General features: G+C 41.4%; 1 protein-coding gene and 1 long non-coding RNA gene across 2 annotated transcripts in view; both read left to right on the forward strand.

The window, feature by feature from the left end:
• Window positions 1-20,226, forward strand: part of si:ch211-241j12.4 (puratrophin-1) — a 36,816-nt gene that overhangs the window by 10,297 nt on the left and 6,293 nt on the right. The window contains exon 7 of the mRNA XM_036134597.1: window positions 8,513-8,673. Coding sequence (XP_035990490.1) covers window positions 8,513-8,673 — 161 coding nt within the window. The remainder of the gene's footprint in view (window positions 1-8,512; window positions 8,674-20,226) is intronic.
• On the forward strand, window positions 4,044-5,661 carry LOC118562324. Its single transcript, XR_004930562.1, has 2 exons — window positions 4,044-4,386; window positions 5,184-5,661. It is a non-coding gene; the product is annotated as an uncharacterized LOC118562324 (long non-coding RNA).

Consider the following 20,226-nt stretch of genomic DNA (forward strand, 5'->3'; position numbering starts at 1 on the left):
TACCGTCTAGATAGCGAGTCTGTGAATGTTGGCCAAACAATTTAGTCCAGCCCGGTGGCCAAATGCATTATCAGTATTTTGTTTTGGCTCTAAACTAAGTGACGCCGAAATATCCCTCTGCCTCATAACGCGCTGCAGCTCATCCTGACAGGAGCAGAGTAAACTCAGAAGGAGCCTGCCGCTCTACCCGTATTTTCTGCAGTTTACGGTTACAACATGGGCGTAGGTTTGTATAGGGACCATAGGGACATGTCCCTACCAATAATTCGATGTGAATAACATGTTTATAATTTACAATACAGCGTTGTTACAGCAGTCGCTTATTTTCATCTCGCAGCTCCGCTGCTTGGCGGCGGCTGCTGCTGCAGCTCCGTCTGCCAGCCTGCGTGTCCAGTCGGTCTTTCCTGTCGCTTTAACTTAGCAGCGCACGTAACTGTGCTGTGTGCTGTTTAACTCCACTCTCATTGGTTGTTTTGCCTTAAGTCCCGCCTTCTCTCTCCCTGGTTGGTTGTTTTCTAGTGCGTGCATGTGCGTGCATGCTTGCAGCGCGAAATTTAAATTTAATTCACACTAGAATACTGCGGTTACTACAACGATTAAAAAAAATATATTATCCACGCTATAACAGGCGATAGAAGAAGCAGGAGAGAGTAGTTTTCATTTGTGGAACTTAAGAAATGTAAGTAACCAACGTTAGCATCTTAAAATAATATTTAATTCTGAAGTATAATACATTTTATCAACAAAAATATTCAGTGTCAGCAGGAGTTCTGAAGACTGCTGGAAAAATCGACAAGCAAAGAATGTAAGCTTTCAAAAAATCCCTTTAAGGCGGTTCAGATATAAATAGCAGGTGTTATTAGTTTTATAGAGTATAACAATACGAGATGGTGCCTAAACATTGCTATTTTTTGTTTAGAAAGCATAATTAGGGTTCAACATAATAATAGTGCTATTTAATTATTTCTACTTTTGGAAATAGGATAAAGTACAAACAGAGGAACACATTGGTTTGATTTTACATAGATTTCCACACAGTCCATAAGTAAATTAGTACAAATATTAGTGTCCGGTAAAAATGCTTGAATCTGGCTGTTTATTTTGGAGATTATTACATTACGGATAAGATAGTGTTATATTTTATTTTAATAATTGTTAAAAGCGATTTTATATTTGAATAAACTTAGGCTCATGCTTAGTGTTGTGATTGTAGATGATGCCACCAAAAATGAAAAGAGACATAAGGAGCTATTTTAACACTCAGACAGTAAGTATCATAGGATGATATAAAAGGTTGTGTTACATTTAATCCTTTAATACTAAAAACACACTTGTATAATAGTAACATTATATGATTATAGGAAACACAGATATCCAGTAATAATGATGCAGGGCAGCTTGGATGTGAAGCAGCTGGCCCTTCAGTGCTTCAGGTGATGTCTAATTTATTTTAATTACAAATTAAGGAGCAGCTTTTTATTTATATACAATATATATAGTGCTTATAAAATTTGTATTAATGTAGCAAAAAATACTGCTTTTCTCTTTAAAGAAATGTCCCCTGATGCTCATGTCAAGTATAAAAAAATAGGGGCATGCATACTGCGTAGGACCAATGACATCAAACCAATGAAACTTGAGACCAGTAGTGTCCCTACCAAAGTTGAAATCAAACCTACGCCCATGGGTTACAATAACTGCTAAAAGTAGATTAGGCGGTGCAGTTCACCATTTTCAGCAGAGATTGGTTCTAAAGATGAGTTTTATACTCATCTTATAACATTGCAGAACCCAACCCATAAACTGTACTTTAATGCTTATTTGTTGTCTGTTTATGTCTCTAAAATGTAAAATTAGTATTAATTTAAATGCTTAATACCATGTCTATCTTTTGTTTAAGGGGTTAAAAAAATATTTTGGCATGAAAACAGATATTTATTTACAAGGGGACAGATAGGGCATTGGACTTGCTCTACAGCCGATACCACGACCTGATGTCATAAACTGGGAGGTGGCAGTACTGTTCTTCACCAAGATGGCGGCCCCCATAAAAGGACCTTCAAATCAAAATTACTCTGAATTAAAAAAGCTTATTTATTGAACAGTATGTAATAATTTTATATTTAAAGTACTTTCAGCAGTTTGAATTCTGATTTTGACCTTCTCCTTTTTAAATTCAAAACTGCTGGGACAAAAAGTAAGCAATTAATCCAGAGTCTATGTAACAATGTGGACTGTATAATAATAGTCAAGTAAAATAGTTTCTGACAGTCATGTTGACTCGCTTACCCCACTGTAAAATAAATACGTTTTTAAATGCAATGTTAAGAATTTCATTTGGGGCCCAGCTGCTTAATCACTTGAGACCAGAAACAAGGTTTCAATCAACAAGATCAGGCAGACTAAAGCCTCCCCCCCCCCCCACACCATTTTGACTTGTTTCCTTCGCTAAAACATCTGACCTTGCTGTTTTTCTTTGCAACACCTGGCATACGTTATAGGGTGGAGGAGGTGAGATTGAAGCAAGCAAGCTTTTAGATGGATTGGGAGATTGACATTGAGGAAGACTGAGAAGTGAGATTTCAGCTGATTACAAGCTGTGTGTGTGTGGTGGGGGGAGGGTTGAGTGTTGCTGGTTTAAAACTAAATGCATTAATGGTGTGATCTCAGTGTTCGTAATCTTTCTTCCCTTAAGTGTACACACACTTAAAACTGTTCTTTAAAGTAGAGACCAGAGTAGTTATTAAATTCAAAAGTTTGACAGATCTAAATCAATAGATTTACCAACAAAAACTTTGCAAGTCACTAAGCAAAGCATGCAGTTTATGACCAAAGTGTCTGGAGTCTGTTACCTTGGTGAAGCTTGCTCAGGGACTGCAGGAGCAGCTGACCTCATTAACAAGTGAAAAGAGACTTCTTTGTTTATGCGTTCAGTCACGATCAGCTAGCCTCAGACCAACCTTCTGAGGATAATGAATAGTCAAACGGACTTCTATATTCACACTAGATATTTAAAACCCCTGGACCTGGGGTCCATGGCTAGATCCGCTCTGGCATACCTGGCTGCCGGCAGAGCCACAGGCTCGTCCCTGCGGCTCCTGGGGGCTTTGTGGCTGTTTGGGGGGGTGAGGGGCTCTTGACCATCTCTGCTCTTCACTCGGATGGGGCAGACAGCTTTCCCTGTGTTGGCCCCTCTTGGGCACGTTTGCTCAGGGGGTCCCTTCGGGCTTCTGGGGTTCTGGTTCTTGCCTGCCTAACTGCTCTGGAGAGCTGGTCTTTGGATGCTCTACTGCTGTGGAGCATTTAGCTTGTGTATGTAAGGTTTTTCCATAAGTGCACTCTCGCAAACACTAACAGGTACTTGGACTCAGGTTCTTACAGATTCACGTCTATACATAACACCCCAATTATCTTTAGCTGTCACTTTATACATTTCGTATTAAATAATACTGTATTTTCTTCGGTGATGGTATCAAGGCGTTGGTTGTTTGTAGCAATGAGAAGGCATCACACAAGATCATTTCTAGATGACCATTAAACCTAATGTCAGGAAACTTTCTCACCTCTTATCTAGAGTGTATTTGTGTATAGATTTTTCTGTGACACTTTCTAGTCCTAAAATGTCTCTAATTGAGAGCTTTTTCTGTAAATAATATAAAAAAGATAAGATAGGCTTTATTGATCTCACATTGGAGAAATTCATGTCACATCGGCTCAGTAATCAGAAGAAGGTGCCAAAAGTAGGACAAGGTGCATCAGGTATATACAGTGTGTCCTCGTTTATACAGTGGGTCAAAAAGAAGTAGACAAGAAAATAAGAATAAAAAAATAGAAATAAGGCAGAGGATATCTTATGTACATTCACGGTGACTTATATGCATGTGTATTGACATATATTCAGGTGTAATGGCAGCAGAAGTCACTTTCAGGATTATTGCACAATGTATTAAACCGGTTATGAAGCGTCCGTCAGTTTGACTTAACCTTACGTATATATATATATAGCAATATATGAACAAATAAATATACCACCGATTTTTTTTTTTTATAAAAAATTCACATTTAAGAGAAAATCGGAAAAGATTATGATCACTTTCCAAGCGCCCTCCAACCCGGAAGTCGTGACGTCAGTACGTGAACGTTCATCTCAACATGGCGGATTACTGCACTACATGCGGTAGCCAAAACGAGAAATCTGAAAGCGAAATTTCGACTTCAACCGAGCGATTCCTACCAGGAGACCATTCTGATGTATCGGAGGAAGAATATTTGTGTCTGGAGCCTCACATGTTCGACCCAGACATTTCAGAGGAAGAGAAGGCAGCGGACGAACAACAGCGAGTCGGACAATGAGTGGAGATTGGACGTCGGGAGATTAGATGAATGGTAGGACACGTTTTTTCTTTTAACTACGCAGTTCAAATATTTGTTCGTATGTTGACATAATTTTCTTTTAGGCACCATAGATATTTATTGGCTAAAATGCCAGTGTTGTGCGAAATTCAGTTCCCCTGTGAAAATCTACCCCCCTCCCTTTGTCGGGAGCGCGCATTGCAGCCGTTTTCACGGCGCTTATAATTGATTTTTCGGTAAAACAACGCATATAATCATATCAAGGTTGTAACATATAGTTTAATCGGCAGCTGTTTACAAAATTATAAAATAAAAATAAATAGACGAGGTCTTCTTGCGCTGTTTTGTGTTATTTTAAACGCCAAGATAATCGGTCTTTTTCCAACTTTTGTCACTTATTCAGCCGACGTGTAAAGCGAATTTCTCCACTGTTAGATCAATAACGTCTATCTTATCTTATCTTAAATAAAGAGATGAGGACAAAATGTATCACTAAAATAAATTAGCATTTATTCACAACTAAAAATGAATTTATGCCATGGCCTAGTTAGGCCCCATGATAAGGCGCTACTTATCATAAAGAATCACTTGACAACATTTTGAAAACAGTCTCTGTACATTAATATTTAGCCTACCTACATACTAGCATAACAAAAGTCAAAAATAATAACATATTAAAAATATACACTGAGTAATATTGAGGCCTAAATATTTCCTGAAATGTAAATCAATTTCCAACTTACCATAAATGCATTAATAGTGAATTTGGCAAATCAGTTATGGTGTGTAATTCATATACAAATATACAATTAATCAATCTTATTTTTTAGGTGTTCCTGTACTCACTGCCAATAATGGATTCTGTGAGAGAGTGCATCTGTTGCCAGGAAATGGGCTTGGTTGTTGCTAAGATGGAAGCCAGAGAGGAGATGGATGGACAAATCCCTGACACAGACCATCCTGGCATGGAAGCGGTGTGTCTAAATGCTTGGACATTGCAGGTTGCTTGGTCCCAATACAAGCAACAGCGTAGGCATATAGCCTATAGACAATTTGTGAGATGGTGTTGGGACTATTTAGGCAAAGATACCAGGGCTGTGATACCCTCGTGTGCAGTTAGCTGTATAAGGGCCCACTTCCCAGGACATGAAGATGACTTTACCTTTAGAGGTCACCAGTTAACTGATGGCAGTTAAAAAAAATACCCAAGCTGAAAGAATAAAATCTAAAACATGCATGTAAACAAAATTGTTGTGGTTAAATATGTAATATAAGCAATTACTAATAAAATGATTTCATGGTCTTTTTGAAAATCGACTGAATGAGAGATTGATGGTATCATCTTTTGTTGGTTTCTCAAATGAACGTGTCAGTGATGGGGACTCTGATACTGCATCAACCTGCTTAGTTTTTATTTTCTCCAGCTCTGCTAGCAGCATCTAAAAAAAAGCAGCAGTGGGTAAAATTTCTCATAACAATTTTTTTTTTATTGCTGGGGTGCATTTACACACAAGTGAATAAACAGATACAGGAAAGTAAAAGACAACACAGGAAGACATAGATGCATGAAAATAAAAAGACAAAGAGTGAAGCAACTAGTAAAGCAGTGGTGATTCCTGACAAAGATTATTTCAACAAGAACATCTAATTATCTCAGTATATATGCAGCAGAATTATGTGCTATATTATTAGCTTGAGAATGGGTGGAGGATACTAATATAAATAAAATAATTTGTAGTGATTATCTGCATGGAGTATTCAAAAGGGATGTACAAATAATCATCAAAATATATGAGGTTATGGCTGTTCATCATAGAATATGAACAAAATAAAAATGTAATATTGTTTTGGACTCCTGCTCATGTAGGTTTTTTGGGCAATGAAAGAGCAGATAGGTTGGCTAAGGAGGCTTATAAAAAATAATATATTGATATGCCAGTAAAGTTATCCAAATCTGAAGGCAAAAGTATAGTTTGGAGAGAAAGCAATAAGATATGGAAAAGTAGGTGGGATAATGAAATAAATGGAAGGCACTTATATAGGATACAAAATACAGTTGATGTAGTAAGGATTAGAGGAATAAACAGGAGGGAGGAAATAATTATAAATAGAATAAGAACCGGTCACATTTAAAAAAAAAAATAGAACTCTGTAAAATGGGGAAACATCTTACTGGTTTTTGTAGTTGGTGTCATAATGTAGAAACAATAGAACATGTTTTTATTAATTGTAGAAGATATGTAAATCAAAGATTATTAAAAACGGAATTAGGTTTGAATAGGAATTTTAAATTGAGAATGTGGTTTATAAGCTAAATAGTATTTAGGGGAAAAAGAAGATTCTTCGGTTTAAAAAAGTAATGGGATCAGCGAATTTGAGGAATAGATATTAGGATCCAATAGATGGCAGTAGTGCAACAATAATGGATGCAAGCTGCCGTTAAAATCTAAAGAAGAATAGCGGCTGTGAAGCACAGACATCTTTGTGATGAAGAGGCAAAGACCCCTCCCCCGGAGCACCGAGGCAGTCGTCTTTAAAATGACGAGCCACAAGCGGGCTCTAAGTGTGTCTTTTGGCCACTCATGCAATCTTCCATCTTCATGGGAACAGTACACAGCGACACAACGACGAGGCATCTTGTAAAAAAGCCGTGAAAGCAAAACAACCCTATCCATTTAGTACTCAGACAGTATAGCGGGTCCCGGCTTCCAGGTTTGCGACTCATGGTGTGACGTCACTGGGAAAGTCCGCCGAGCGAGATCGTTTTGATTCCATGGATTTTAAAAATGCAAAAAAACGAGAGATGCGGGTAGGAGACCAAAAAAAATTATCAGAAGTAATGAATAACTATGTGGACATCATCTGTGAGAAAAATCTCGCTGATCTGTCACTTCAACGATTAACGCTTCATAACCGGTTTAAATAGAATTACACATTAGATATTGCACGTAGGTTATTACAGTTATAGTTAGTTGTGGTTACAGTTATAATTAGTTATTGTGCAGCATTGTATAATCTGATGGCAGCAGAATTGAATGACCTGCGGTAGCGCTCCTTTTTACACACAGCGTGTCTAAGTGTGTCACTAAAGGAGCTACTCAGCTCCTCTACAGTCTGGTGCAGGGGGTGGAAGGTGTTGTCCATGATGGATGTGAGCTTGGACAACACCCTCCTCTCTGCCACTTCCTTCACCAAGTCCAGAGTGCAGCCCAGGACAGAAGTGGCCTTCCTCACCAGCTTGTTCAGCCTCTTTCTGTCCCGCTCTGCGCTGCCAGGGGCTCAGCTGACAACAGTGTAGAGGAGGGCTGAAGCTACCACAGAGTCATAGAAGGTCTTAGGCAGGGGCCTGCTTACTCCAAAGGACATCGGCCTCCTCAGGAGGTGGAGGCGGCTCTGGCCCTTCTTGTTTAGAGTGTCGGTGTTATGAGTCCAGTCCAGCTTATTGTTGACGTGAACACCCAGGTATTTGAAACTCTCCAGTTTCTATGTCCTGCTCCTGGATGTTCACGGGGGAGTGAGGTGGGGGTCTTCTCCTGAAGTCGATCACCATCTCTTTGGTCTTACTGGTGTTTAGACACAAGTGGTTCTTCTCACAGCAGTCCACAAAATTCCTCTATACTATATTCTTTGTACATTTCCACGCTTTATTTATATTGAATATTTATCCTCACAATCGCGTTACTAGAGCCACATCTTTAACCCATCCTCCTGCTGAAACTAATAAATGCGAGGATAACATTTGTTGATCTATATCTATTGTTTGATTTACATGATTGTGAAATTGTTAAAAAAGTTTGTGCTCATTTCCTCCACCATTAGGTTGTGGATCAGCCAATCAGCTCTCCGTTTCCACCATTTTCCTGCTTAAGACACTCTTAGACTAGCTAAAAGTCCTCCTCACTACTCCTAACATTTTACTTTAGGAGCTCTCTTTAGGCCACAGATGCTTTGTGAATAACTTCCCAAAGTAAATTTTTAAGAAAAATCTGTGAATTTGGGAAATTCTAAGATTTAATTTTTTTTAAAATGACATTGCTGAGAGCTCCTTTTAGTCTAAGGATTATTTGTGAATATGGGCCCAGGTTTTGGTTTGCACCACAGCACTGTTCCTGTTTGGTGCTTGTTGTGATGGTGACCATTGCTGTGCTGGTCCCTACAGGAGATTCATGCCTTTGTTCAGGAGTTCCTGTCTGTGGTACAACGTTTGCCCTCATGCATCTCCACGCTGCAGGCTCTGTCCAGGCTGCCGCTGCCCTCCAGCTTCAGCGAGCTCCAATACTTCTGCTGCACAAATGAAGCCAAGTTCCTGCAGCTTAGGAGGTTAGTTCAACTGCCTATGTTGTTGGGTCACGAAACCTTACTGCCTCTTGTTAAATTGTCTTGGCAATGTTTTTTTTTCTTAACTAACTTTGTTCTGCTGTTTAAACAAGAAATAATTCCCAATAGATTTACTTGCAAAGATCAAACTCCCTTCATTTCTGCTGAGTAGCTAGTTGTGTTCCAAAAGAATTACACTTATGTTGCATGTCTTACACAATACATGTTGTATTGTTAGTTTCAGTGCCTTGCTTCACCAGACACAATCTAAAACTGTGATGATGGTTTAACTTCTCATTCTCTCTACAGTGGCAGACAGCTGCCACTTTTTTTCCACCAAAGCCGTAAAAAATAAACTGATTAAATAATTAAATATGTGACCATTAAATGTAACTCATACCAAAATCACTTAACTTTTATAAACAAACATCTGGAAAAAACGGTCAAAAACAAGTTCTGGACTGAGTATGTGGAGAATCATCTAATTTTCAAGTGAGTTTAAGGAAACATTGATCAAGACCACTTAACATAACTTGAGGAATATCTCTTGCCTTACAAGCAAAACCTAGAGAAATCAAAATTAAGAAAAATGAATCCAAACACACATTTGAACATTTTATGTTTTTCATCCATTTTCTAACAAGTCTATCCCTTGTGGGGTCGTGAGGGCTTGCTGGTGCCTATCTGCAGCTGTCAATGGGCGAAAGGCGGGGTACACCCTAACCCTAACAACCATTCACAAACATACTCACACCTAAGGAGAATTTAGAGAGGCCAATTAACCCAAGTCATGTTTTTGGACTGTGGGAGGAAGCTGGAGTACCTGGAGAGACCCGCGCACACTCCATGTGGAAAGACCCAGGACCTTCTTACTGTGAGGCAACAGCCCTACCCCTTTTTATATTTCCACTGCAATTAACATGAAGTCCATCAAAGAGGGTGTGTAGGAGCCATGAAGGTGTATTATTATTATTATTATTATTATTATTATTATTATTATTATTATTATTATTATTATTATTATATTCAATCTGCTTTATGTAATGTTAAGTAATATAATTTGATGGTTTATATTTGGGTTACTTGTTGTTATATTTGGTTACTTTTGTTTAATTTCTTGTCGCAGTAATTGGGGGTGGTAACATTGAACTAATTTGATGGCAGGGGCACGGGGGGGGGGGGTAGGTAGCCTAACTGGAGAGAGGGTGAGTTACGGGGAGGCCGTATCTTTTGTTGACCGCTGTTACGCGTCCTACGCTCATTTTCTTTTTACTTTGAGCACGTTATTATTGGATTACTGGATTAAGTTGGACTACCTTTTTCAATAAACTCGTCAAACGCATCTGGATTGCAGCAGATTTTTGTTTGGTACAGCGCATCAGATAAGATAAGCTTTATTGATCTCACAGTGGAGAAATTCACTTGTCCCATCGGCTCAATAGTCAAGTCAGAAGAAGGTGTCAAAGTAGGTAAGTAGAATCAGTTAGATACAGTTATACAGCTATATACAATATACAATTCTGTACACTCCTATGTTTAAATATGTTATTGCACATATGTTATTATACAGTTTATACAGGACTATTGCACAGGCTTATTGCACAGTTTATACAGTTTATACAGGATTATTGCACAGGCTTAATGCACGGATTATAGCACCTTGTTTAAATAGCTTATTGCACATAAGTTATTACAGTTATTGTTGCAGCTATGGTGCATGGTTGCAGTCGTTACTCTAATAGTTACACTTATAAAGCTATGATCAGGTAGCAGCAGGAATGAGTGACCTTTATAACATAATAATATAACACAATAATAATAATAATAATAATAATAATAATAATAATAATAATAATAATAATAAACACAGCACATTATTGCACGTAGTTACTGCAAAACACTTGTTACAGTAATTGTAACAGTTATACAGTTATATGTATAGTCCAGAGATTAAATTTACATGAGTTGCATATTATTGTACATTAGTTATTGCATGTTACTAATAACGGTTATGGTCACAGTTATAGTGCAGCATTGTATAATCTGGTTGCAGCAGGGATGAATGACCTACGGTAGCGCTCCTTTTTACAGACAGGATGTTTTAGTCTGTCACTAAAGGAGCTGCTCAGCTCCTCTACAGTCTGGTGCAGGGGTGGAAGGTGTTGTCCATGATGGATGTGAACTTGGACAACACCCTCCTCTCAGCCACTTCCTCCACTGAGTCCAGAGTGCAGCCCAGGACAGAAGTGGCCTTCCTCACCAGCTTGTTCAGTCTGTTTCTGTCCCGCTCTGTGCTGCCAGGAGCCCAGCAGACGACAGCATAGAGGAGGGCTGAGGCCACCACAGAGTCATAAAAAGTTTTTTTGCAGAGGCCGGCTCACTCCAAAGGACCTCAGCCTCCTCAGGAGGTGGAGGCGGCTCTGGCCCTTCTTATACAGGGGGTCGGTGTTGTGAGTACAGTCCAGTTTATTGTTGACGTGAACACCCAGGTATCTGAAACTCTCCACAGTTTCTATGTCCTCCCCCTGGATGTTCACGGGTGAGTGAGGTGGGGGTCTTCTCCTGAAGTCGATCACCATCTCCTTGGTCTTGCTGGTGTTTAAACACAAATAGTTCTTCTCACACCAGTCCACAAAGTCCATGATGACTGACCGGTACTCCAGCTCGTTCCCCTCAGACACACAGCCCACAATGGCCGAGTCATCAGAGAACTTCTGAAGGTGGCAGCTGTCCGTGTTGTAGGTGAAGTCCGAGGTGTAAAGGGTGAAAAGAAACGGAGACAGAACGGTGCCCTGGGGGGCCCCGGTGCTGCAGAGTACCACCTCTGACTGACAGCCGTGCAGCCGCACGTACTGAGGGCGGTCAGTGAGGTAGTCCATGGTCCAGTCAGCTAGGTGTTTGTCCACCCCAGCGTCCTCCAGCTTCCCCTTCAGCAGCACCGGTCTGATGGTGTTGAAAGCGCTGGAGAAGTCAAAGAACATGACTCTCACAGCGCTCCCGGTGGTCTCCAGGTGGGTGAGCGCCCACTGCAGCAGGTAGATGATGGCGTCCTCTACTCCGATGTTGGGCCGGTAGGCAAACTGCAGCGTGTCCAGGGTGGGGCTCACCACGGTGCGAAGGTGAGCAAGGATGAGGCGCTCCATGGTCTTCATCAGGTGGGAGGTCAGGGTGACTGGTCTGAAGTGGGCCGGTTCCCTGGCGTGCGGCGTTTTGGGAACCGGTACCACACAGGAGGTCTTCCACAGGGTGGGCACCACCCCCAGGCTGAGGCTCAGGTTGTAGATGTAGCTGAGGACCTCGCAGAGCTCATCTGCACAGGCCCTCAGCAGCCTGGGGGGGACGCCGTCCAGACCGGGGGCTTTCCTTTGTTTCAGCCTCATCAGCTGACCTCTCACCAGCATTGGTGAGACTGTGAGGGGGGAGGGAGGCAGGGCCGGAGGTGTGGATGGCTTTGGTGATGGTGACAGCAGGGGGGAGGGTAGGTCTCTGGATGGCTGGTCGTTGGAGTCGTGTGGAGAGTTTAGGGCAGGGAGGGGTCCGGTGTTAGGGGACTCGAAACGGGTGAAGAACCTGTTAAGTTCATCTGCAGACTTGGTGTCACCGTCTGCAGCCCTGCTGGTCTTCTGCCCAAAGCCAGACATGTTCTTCAGGCCTCTCCACACATCTCTGACGTTGTTCTGTGCCAGCTGTTCCTCCATCTTCTTCCCATAATCCTTTTTTGCCCCCCTGATCCTCCACTGGAGCTCCCGCTGGACTCTACGCTGCTCCTCTCTGTCCCCTGAGTGGAAAGCCCTCTTCTTCTGGTTCAGGAGGACTTTCAGCTCAGGGGTCACCCAGGGGTGGTTGTTGTCAAAGCACCGTAGTCGTCGTGTAGGCACAATGCTCTCCACACAGAAGTTCATGTAGTTGGTGATACATTCGGTCAGGCTGTTGATGTCATCACCATGAGAGCTCTGGAACATGCTCCAGTCTGTGGTTCTGAAACAATCTCTAAGTCTCTCAGTGGCCTCATCTGACCAGATTTTCACCGACTTCTTCTGTGCTAATGTCCTTCTCACCAGTGGAGTGTAATGGGGGAGCAGGGAGATAAGATTGTGATCCGAGCGACCGAGTGGGGGGAGGGGGGCGGAGGTGTAGGCGTCCCTAACGTTTGCATAGAAGAGGTCCAGCGTCTTGGTTCCCCTTGTGGAGCACGTGACGTACTGCTTGAGCGTGGGGAGGGTGGAGTGGAGGGGCGCGTGATTGAAATCCCCCGTTATCAGCAGGAGGCAGCGTGGATAATCTGTCGGCAGCTTGTTGACGACTCCGTGGATCTTTTCACACGCAACAGCTGCGTCAGCAGAGGGTGGAATGTAGGCGGCAAGCGCGATAACGTGGCTGAACTCACGCGGCAAATAAAAGGGTCTTAGGCTCGTCACTAATATCTCCACTTCCGGGCAGCATATCTGTTGCTTCTTATGTGCGTGCGCTGGATTGCACCAGCGTTCATTAACAAATATCGCCAGCCCTCCTCCTCTCTTTTTTCCGCTCTCCGCCAAGTTTCTGTCCGCGCGGATGAGCTTGAAGCCAGTTTGGTTGATCTCAGAATCTCGGACATTTTCACTCAACCAAGTCTCAGTGAAGCACATAATGCTAGCGTCTCTGTACCTTCCTTGGAAGCGGGTTAGCGCTGCCAGCTCGTCAGACTTGTTGGCGATCGATCTAACGTTCCCCGAGATCACCGATGGAAGGTAACTTTTCCTCCGCGGTGAGCGCTTTGTCCGGCCGCCTCTGCTTCCCCTCCACCTCCTCCGTAGTTCTGCGGGTATCTCCGGTTTATCCGCTCTTCGATCCGCTTGTTGATGAGCAGAGCCGCAGCGCGTAGAGTCACGTATTCCCAGGAGCTCAGATCGAGTGTAAACAATGGGGTTCCCCGAGTCGCGGACAATGGAATCTCCCCTCACCGCATCGAAGAGTGACAAAAGTAGCAAAAAGCGCAGCATAAGTGTCCCAAAAGTACGTCTCCTCGGTGCACATAATCCCGGGGAGCCAGCTACGGCAGTAACAAGCATAAAAAAACTTCGAAAAACACTATAAAGAAGAGAAAGTAGGAAAATAGAAGACAGAGCCGAGGTGACTGGCTGCTGTCTGCGCAGCGCCATCTTGGAAAATGTATGGTCTCTGGTGGTTGAGGGCCTTGCTCGGGGACCCAGAGTGCAGGCAGTTGGGATCGAACCGGGCACTTGCATCCTTCACAGAGCGCAAGCGCGCTGCTCTAACCAGTCGGCCACCACTCCCATCATACACTCATACCTTAGCCTCTCAGCGACTGCTTGGCTTTTTGAATACAAGTCGCTACAGGGTGTATAGGTGATGTCCTTACAGCCACTAAAGGTTGACTGTAAAGTTTTGGATAGTGCATAGAATGAAAAACATATTTTTTTTTCAGTTTTACTGGTCAGACCTGATCAATGCAACAATTTCAAATGAGTGTGTGTGTTTTTTGTTTATTTTTATTTTTTTAACACATCTCTGCTTATCTTTCCTGGGGAGTGATGGCCAGACTACATTCCAGGTGCTGTAAGATCCTCACTGCTCCCTATAGGACGGGTTGAATACAGAAGATGCACTGCTTTAGAATAGGGCATGGCAATAAATAGATTTTTAAGTGATTAGTTTGAATTTACAAGATGTAATTTTCAGAAAACCTGGATTTTTTTTAAACCATACTACGAGGCACTTTTGCTTTTTTTAAGGTAGTTTGAGGTTCCACAATGAGCCAAGAACAGGCTTCACTTGTGTAATACCACTAGTAGCAAACGGCCTGATGTTACCAACATGTTTCACAGCTTGTAATTACTTGCTCTTTGGATTTAGGTCAACTCCGAGGCAAAATGCTTGATGTAAGAGCAAGTTTTTAAAATCTCTTTAATTTCTTGTTGTGAAAAAAAAGTGTTGGGGGGGGGGGGGTTGATTAATGGAACTTGGTATAATAAAATCAAAGATTTCCTATTTAAGCCATATCACCCAGCTCTACTTTGGAATGTACGATGATAAAGATTTCTTGGCATTTTATTAACACTAGCATGTCTATTAACACTGAATTGGGCTTCTAACAATATTAAAATTATGTCAAATTATTACATCCAAATGCATCTGTTATTAGACGCCCGCCTATGCATTGAAAATGCATGGCGGAGGCCTTATGTTATGCACCTAATAAGGATTTCTTTATTATTAGGCGCCCGCCTATGCATTGAAAATGCATGGCGGAGGCCTTATGCTATGCACCTAATAAGGGTTTCTTTATTATTATTATAGTACCGTTAATACAGCCCGAACCGTAGGGTCTACCCCCACATACTATATATCGAAACGTTGGTCTCGACGCCGCGATCAGGGCTTTTTGTACTTGACGCCGTTTCGGCTTACGGTTGGAACAAAATTCACCAAAAACCATTTCTTCAACACAGTTGACCTTTCAAAAATGCGCGGCCTAGCACGGCACTGGTGTTGTGGGTTAGGTGTCGGGCTGCAAAGCAGAAGATCGTAGGTTCGACTCCAAGCTGTGCCAATTTCAGAGAATTACATTTTCACCTAATATTTAATTTCCCTTTGGCTTTAAAAAACGATTTTTTCATTTAAATCATTAGCCAGATGAATTTATCCAGCATATATCTTAAATATACCAAATACAATATTTCATTTCCCTTTGGCTTTAAAAAACGATTTTTTCATTTAAATCAATAGCCAGATTAATTTATCCAGCATATATCTTAAATATACCAAATAGTACAATAAAACAATCAAATTCATCACAATCTCTTTAATCTTACATATGAAAAGTTATCCCTCGAGCCCTGACGTCAATAGTCCGTCGATTTAAACAAAAATACGCCGCACAGTGCCGGGGTATCGTTAGTGTGTTCAGCTTGAATCAGCATGTTAGGGTAGCAGGTCGACCACCCGAAGATGGCGGCCGTAATTCGAGGGGCGCTGCTTGTTGTGCTCAAACAGTCAACAAGCAGTACTCTTTGAGTTCCGGGTCAGAGGTGAACTCCTCCATCTTGTGGCTTGCTGTGCTGTGCTTCAGCTGTGCTGTGCTGCCGTTTTTCCTAAATTACTGAAGGATATTGTTGAATCAAGTCCAATTTACCCAGACGAAGGGTGTTCCATTGAGTGTTTTCCTTGCAACTACGTGACGGTGAGTCGTTTATTTAATGTCGGTTTTATATTATGGTAGAAATGCGGTGGCAAGGCTACACGGCACTGAGGGATGGCAGTAAAAGCCTAACAGCAGCGCGATCTCTCCTGCGCTGCAGCGCCGGTAAAGAGCTGCCTGAAGCTGACACCCCACCCACAGAAAAAACTCTGTTAATTAGACGGAATGGTTAGTGCTTCGTTTGTGCAGGTTTGTGCCGTTAAAATTAGCGTTTGTACTGTTTTGGTTTTGAAGATAGTAAAGAATATTTGTTAAGGTCATCCAGAATTCACCATCTCCCCATTTTGCTTCGAATCCAATCAAACTGGGCTACTTTTTTTAGTGCTTTGTTTGTGCCGTTAAAATTATCGTTTGTGCTGCTTTGGTTTCGGAGATATTATGAATTTTAATTTCAACCGATGACGTCATCCCAGCCCGCCGCTTCAAAATAAAGTGCTACGGTAAATCATATGTTATTGCCGTCACTGGAAAAAACGTAAGTCTTTTTAATATATTTCTACTGATAAATCAGTAACATTACTATGAAGTTGTGTCATCTACCGAGCCCCCCCCCCCCCCCCCCTACAGCATTCTTATAAAATGATTTATATATTCCTGCTTATTGGCAAAGATCTCTTGGGACACATGTTTTTCTTTGTTTTTTTAGTTTCCTGATTGAGGGGAGAGGCTGGAACAGTCTCTGTGCAGGATGGCTGCCGTCCTTAATGATGTTCCTCAATTGTGTAAAAAGATGTGGTCAGATCTACCGTTTGGTCTCAACACTTTTCTCAAGAAAGCAGTTATTAATTTTATATTTTTCTTTTATCATGCAAGTTGTTTTAGCTGCTATTGTAAAATGTGTGTTATATTGTTTTGTACTTTATTCCTGAATAAATATTGTGATTTATTTTGTCTCATTTAAAGAACTTTACTTTAGATAGCAATGTCAAGTGACATTGCCAAAAAAGGCATTTCATTTATTATAATGTTCAACTGTTTTCATAAAGTCTATTTTTCCTAATCAGAAGGGTTTATTCTTATTCGAGAGTATAATGTTTATAACATTTTCAAACAATAACTTGGTTATAGTTGATCTTAGTAGTCATAGTTCATTACTCCTCTGAATTAATTAGAATAGCAAACCTTTATTGCTCTACAATAGGGAGATTTGGGGGTGTCTGCACCTAACAAAAGGGCAATTAAAGTATACAGGCTTATATAACGCAGAAAACATACCCAAACTAAAATCAATAACAGAAAAACTGCAAAAAATAAATCACACTGGTCAGCCTATAAAGTATAACAACATTAAAATTCATAATATCTCCGAAACCATAGTAGCACAAACGTTAATTTTAACGGCACAAAGATGCACAAACACAGCACTAAAGAAGTTGACCACTCTGGTTTGCTTTGGCTCCAGCTCAGCACCAGCAAAGGAATAACAATGTAGCGCTTTATTTTGCAGCGGCGACCTGTGGTGACGTCACCGGCCGGAATTAAAACTTATATTATCTGCGAAACCAAAGCAGCATAAACGCTAATTTTAACGGCACAAACCTGCACAAACGAAGCACTAAAGAAGTTGACCAGCTTGGTTGGATTCAAAGCAAAATGCGGGGATGGTGAACTCTAGATGAACTTAACAAATATTCTTTAATATCTTCAAAACCAAAACAGCACAAACGCTAATTTTAACGGCACAAACGTGCACAAACCAAGCATTAACCATTCCGTCTATTTAACTGAGTTTTTTTCTGTGAGTGGGGTGTCAGCATCTGACACATGGCCTTTGGTGAGCTTTGGTGACATTAAGTATTGGCACCCTTTTTGAGGAACTTCCCAGTACAGGATTTGGACCAAACTAACAGAGTACAATCACCCGGTGATACTGGACACAACCATGTTAGCAGCTAACGCTTAACATGTTGCTAACCGGAAGTAGCTCTAGGAAGGTCTCACCAACTTCTGCTTCACAGAGTTTGTACTTACTTTAGTAGTTTGTAATGCCTTTATCATTTTTATTCACATATTTCATTTTTTCATGCTACATTGAAGTATTTAATCATGTTTTAATAACACCAATTTTCCATGCTGCTTGGATGCAGACCTTCTCCTGTCGGCTGGTTTTGACGAAGACAAATCCTTTTCACACTCAGAAGATTTGAATTAAAATCCCCAAGTGATAAAAGCCTACGACCAAGGAACTCGGAAGCTTTGCCTTTGACGGTTACGCGCACCACCAGGCGGGCGCCTTCTTCAACTTCTTCAGAAGTTGAACGTTTCTAGTTAGGCGCCCGCCTATGCATTGAAAATGCATGGCGGAGGCCTTATGTTATGCACCTAATAAGGGTTTCTTTATTATTATTATTAGGCGCCCGCCTATGCATTGAAAATGCATGGCGGAGGCCTTATGTTATGCACCTAATAAGGGTCCATCACCGTTAATACAGGCCGAACCGTAGGGTCTACCCCCACATACTATACATCAAAACGTTCGTCTCGACGCCGTGAAGCGGGCTTTTTGTACTTGACGCCATTTAAAGTTACCGTGGTGACAAAATTAACCAAAAACCACTTCTCAAAACCACTTCCTAGACACAGTTGACCTCGCAAAAATGCAGACCTCAGCATGGCACATTTTTTTTGGTACAGTGGGTTAGGTGTTGGACTGGTGCACCAAAGGTCGCAGGTTCGCAACCCGCTGGGGGTACCCAATATTTTTTATTTATTTTTTACAAGTAACAAATAAACAATGTGAACAACTGATATAAATGAATGAATGATGAAAAAATTGCAACAGCAAGAACTACCCCCCGGCCAATACAGCACCACTCACCTGTGGGAAATAGCACTACACACCATTTTTGTCAAATGTTGAGTTCTGGGCCCAGATTTGGTGAGGCTTAGTTGCTAAAGGAGGCCGATCTGACACATGGCCTTTGGTGAGCTTTGGTGACATTAAGTATTGGCACCCTTTTTGAGGAACTTCCCAGTACAGGATTTGGACCAAACTAACAGAGTACAATCACCCGGTGATACTGGACACAACCATGTTAGCGGCTAACGCTTAGCATGTTGCTAACCGGAAGTAGCTCTAGGAAGGTCTCACTAACTTCTGCTTCACAGTGGTTGTACTTCCTTTAGTAGTTTGTAATGCCTTTAACATTTTTATTCACATATTTAATTTTTTCATGCTACACTGAAGTATTTAATCATGTTTTAATAACACCAATTTTCCATGCTGCTTGGATGCAGACCTTCCCCTGTCGGCTGGTTTTGACGAAGACAAATCCTTTTCACACTCATAAGATTTGATTTAACATCCCCAAGTGATAAAAGCCTACGACCAAGGAACTCGGAAGCTTTGCCTTTGACGGTTACGCGCACCACCAGGCGGGCGCCTTCTTCAACTTCTTCAGAAGTTGAACGTTTCTATTTAGGCGCCCGCCTATGCATTGAAAATGCATGGCGGAGGCCTTATGCTATGCACCTAATAAGGGTTTCTTTATTAGGCGCCCGCCTATGCATTGAAAATGCATGGCGGAGGCCTTATGTTATGCACCTAATAAGGGTTTCTTTATTATTATTATTATAGTACCATTAATACAGCCCGAACCGTAGGCTGTACCCCCACAAACTATATATCAAAATGTGCGTCTCGACGCCGCGATCAGGGCTTTTTGTACTTGACGCCGTTTTGACTTACAGTTGGAACAGAATTCGCAAAAAACACTTCTTAACACAATTGACCTCTCAATAATGCTCGGCTGAACACGACACTGGTGTTTTGGTAGAGTGGGTTAGGTGTCGGGCTGCAAAGCAGAAGATCGTAGGTTCGACTCCAAGCTGTGCCAATTTGAGAGAATTACATTTTCACCCAATATTTCATTTCCCTTTGGCTTTAAAAAACGATTTTTTCATTTAAATCATTAGCCAGATTAATATATTCAGCATATATCTTAAATATACCAAATACAATATTTCATTTCCCTTTGGCTTTAAAAAACGATTTTTTCATTTAAATCAATAGCCAGATTAATTTATCCAGCATATATCTTAAATATACCAAATACAATATTTCATTTCCCTTTGGCTTTAAAAAACGATTTTTTTCATTTAAATCAATAGCCAGATTAATTTATCCAGCATATATCTTAAATATACCAAATAGTACAATAAGACAATCAAATTCATCACAATCTCTTTAATCTTACAAATGAAAAGTTATCCCTCGAGCCCTGACGTCAATAGTCCGTCGATTTAAACAAAAATACGCCGCACAGTGCTGGGGTATCGTTAGTGTGTTCAGCTTGAATCAGCAGGTTAGGGTAGCAGGTGGACCGCCCCAAGATGGCGGCCGTAATTCGAGGGGC

This window comes from Fundulus heteroclitus, unplaced genomic scaffold, assembly GCF_011125445.2.
Source record: "Fundulus heteroclitus isolate FHET01 unplaced genomic scaffold, MU-UCD_Fhet_4.1 scaffold_86, whole genome shotgun sequence".
In the NCBI taxonomy this organism is placed as follows: domain Eukaryota; kingdom Metazoa; phylum Chordata; class Actinopteri; order Cyprinodontiformes; family Fundulidae; genus Fundulus; species Fundulus heteroclitus.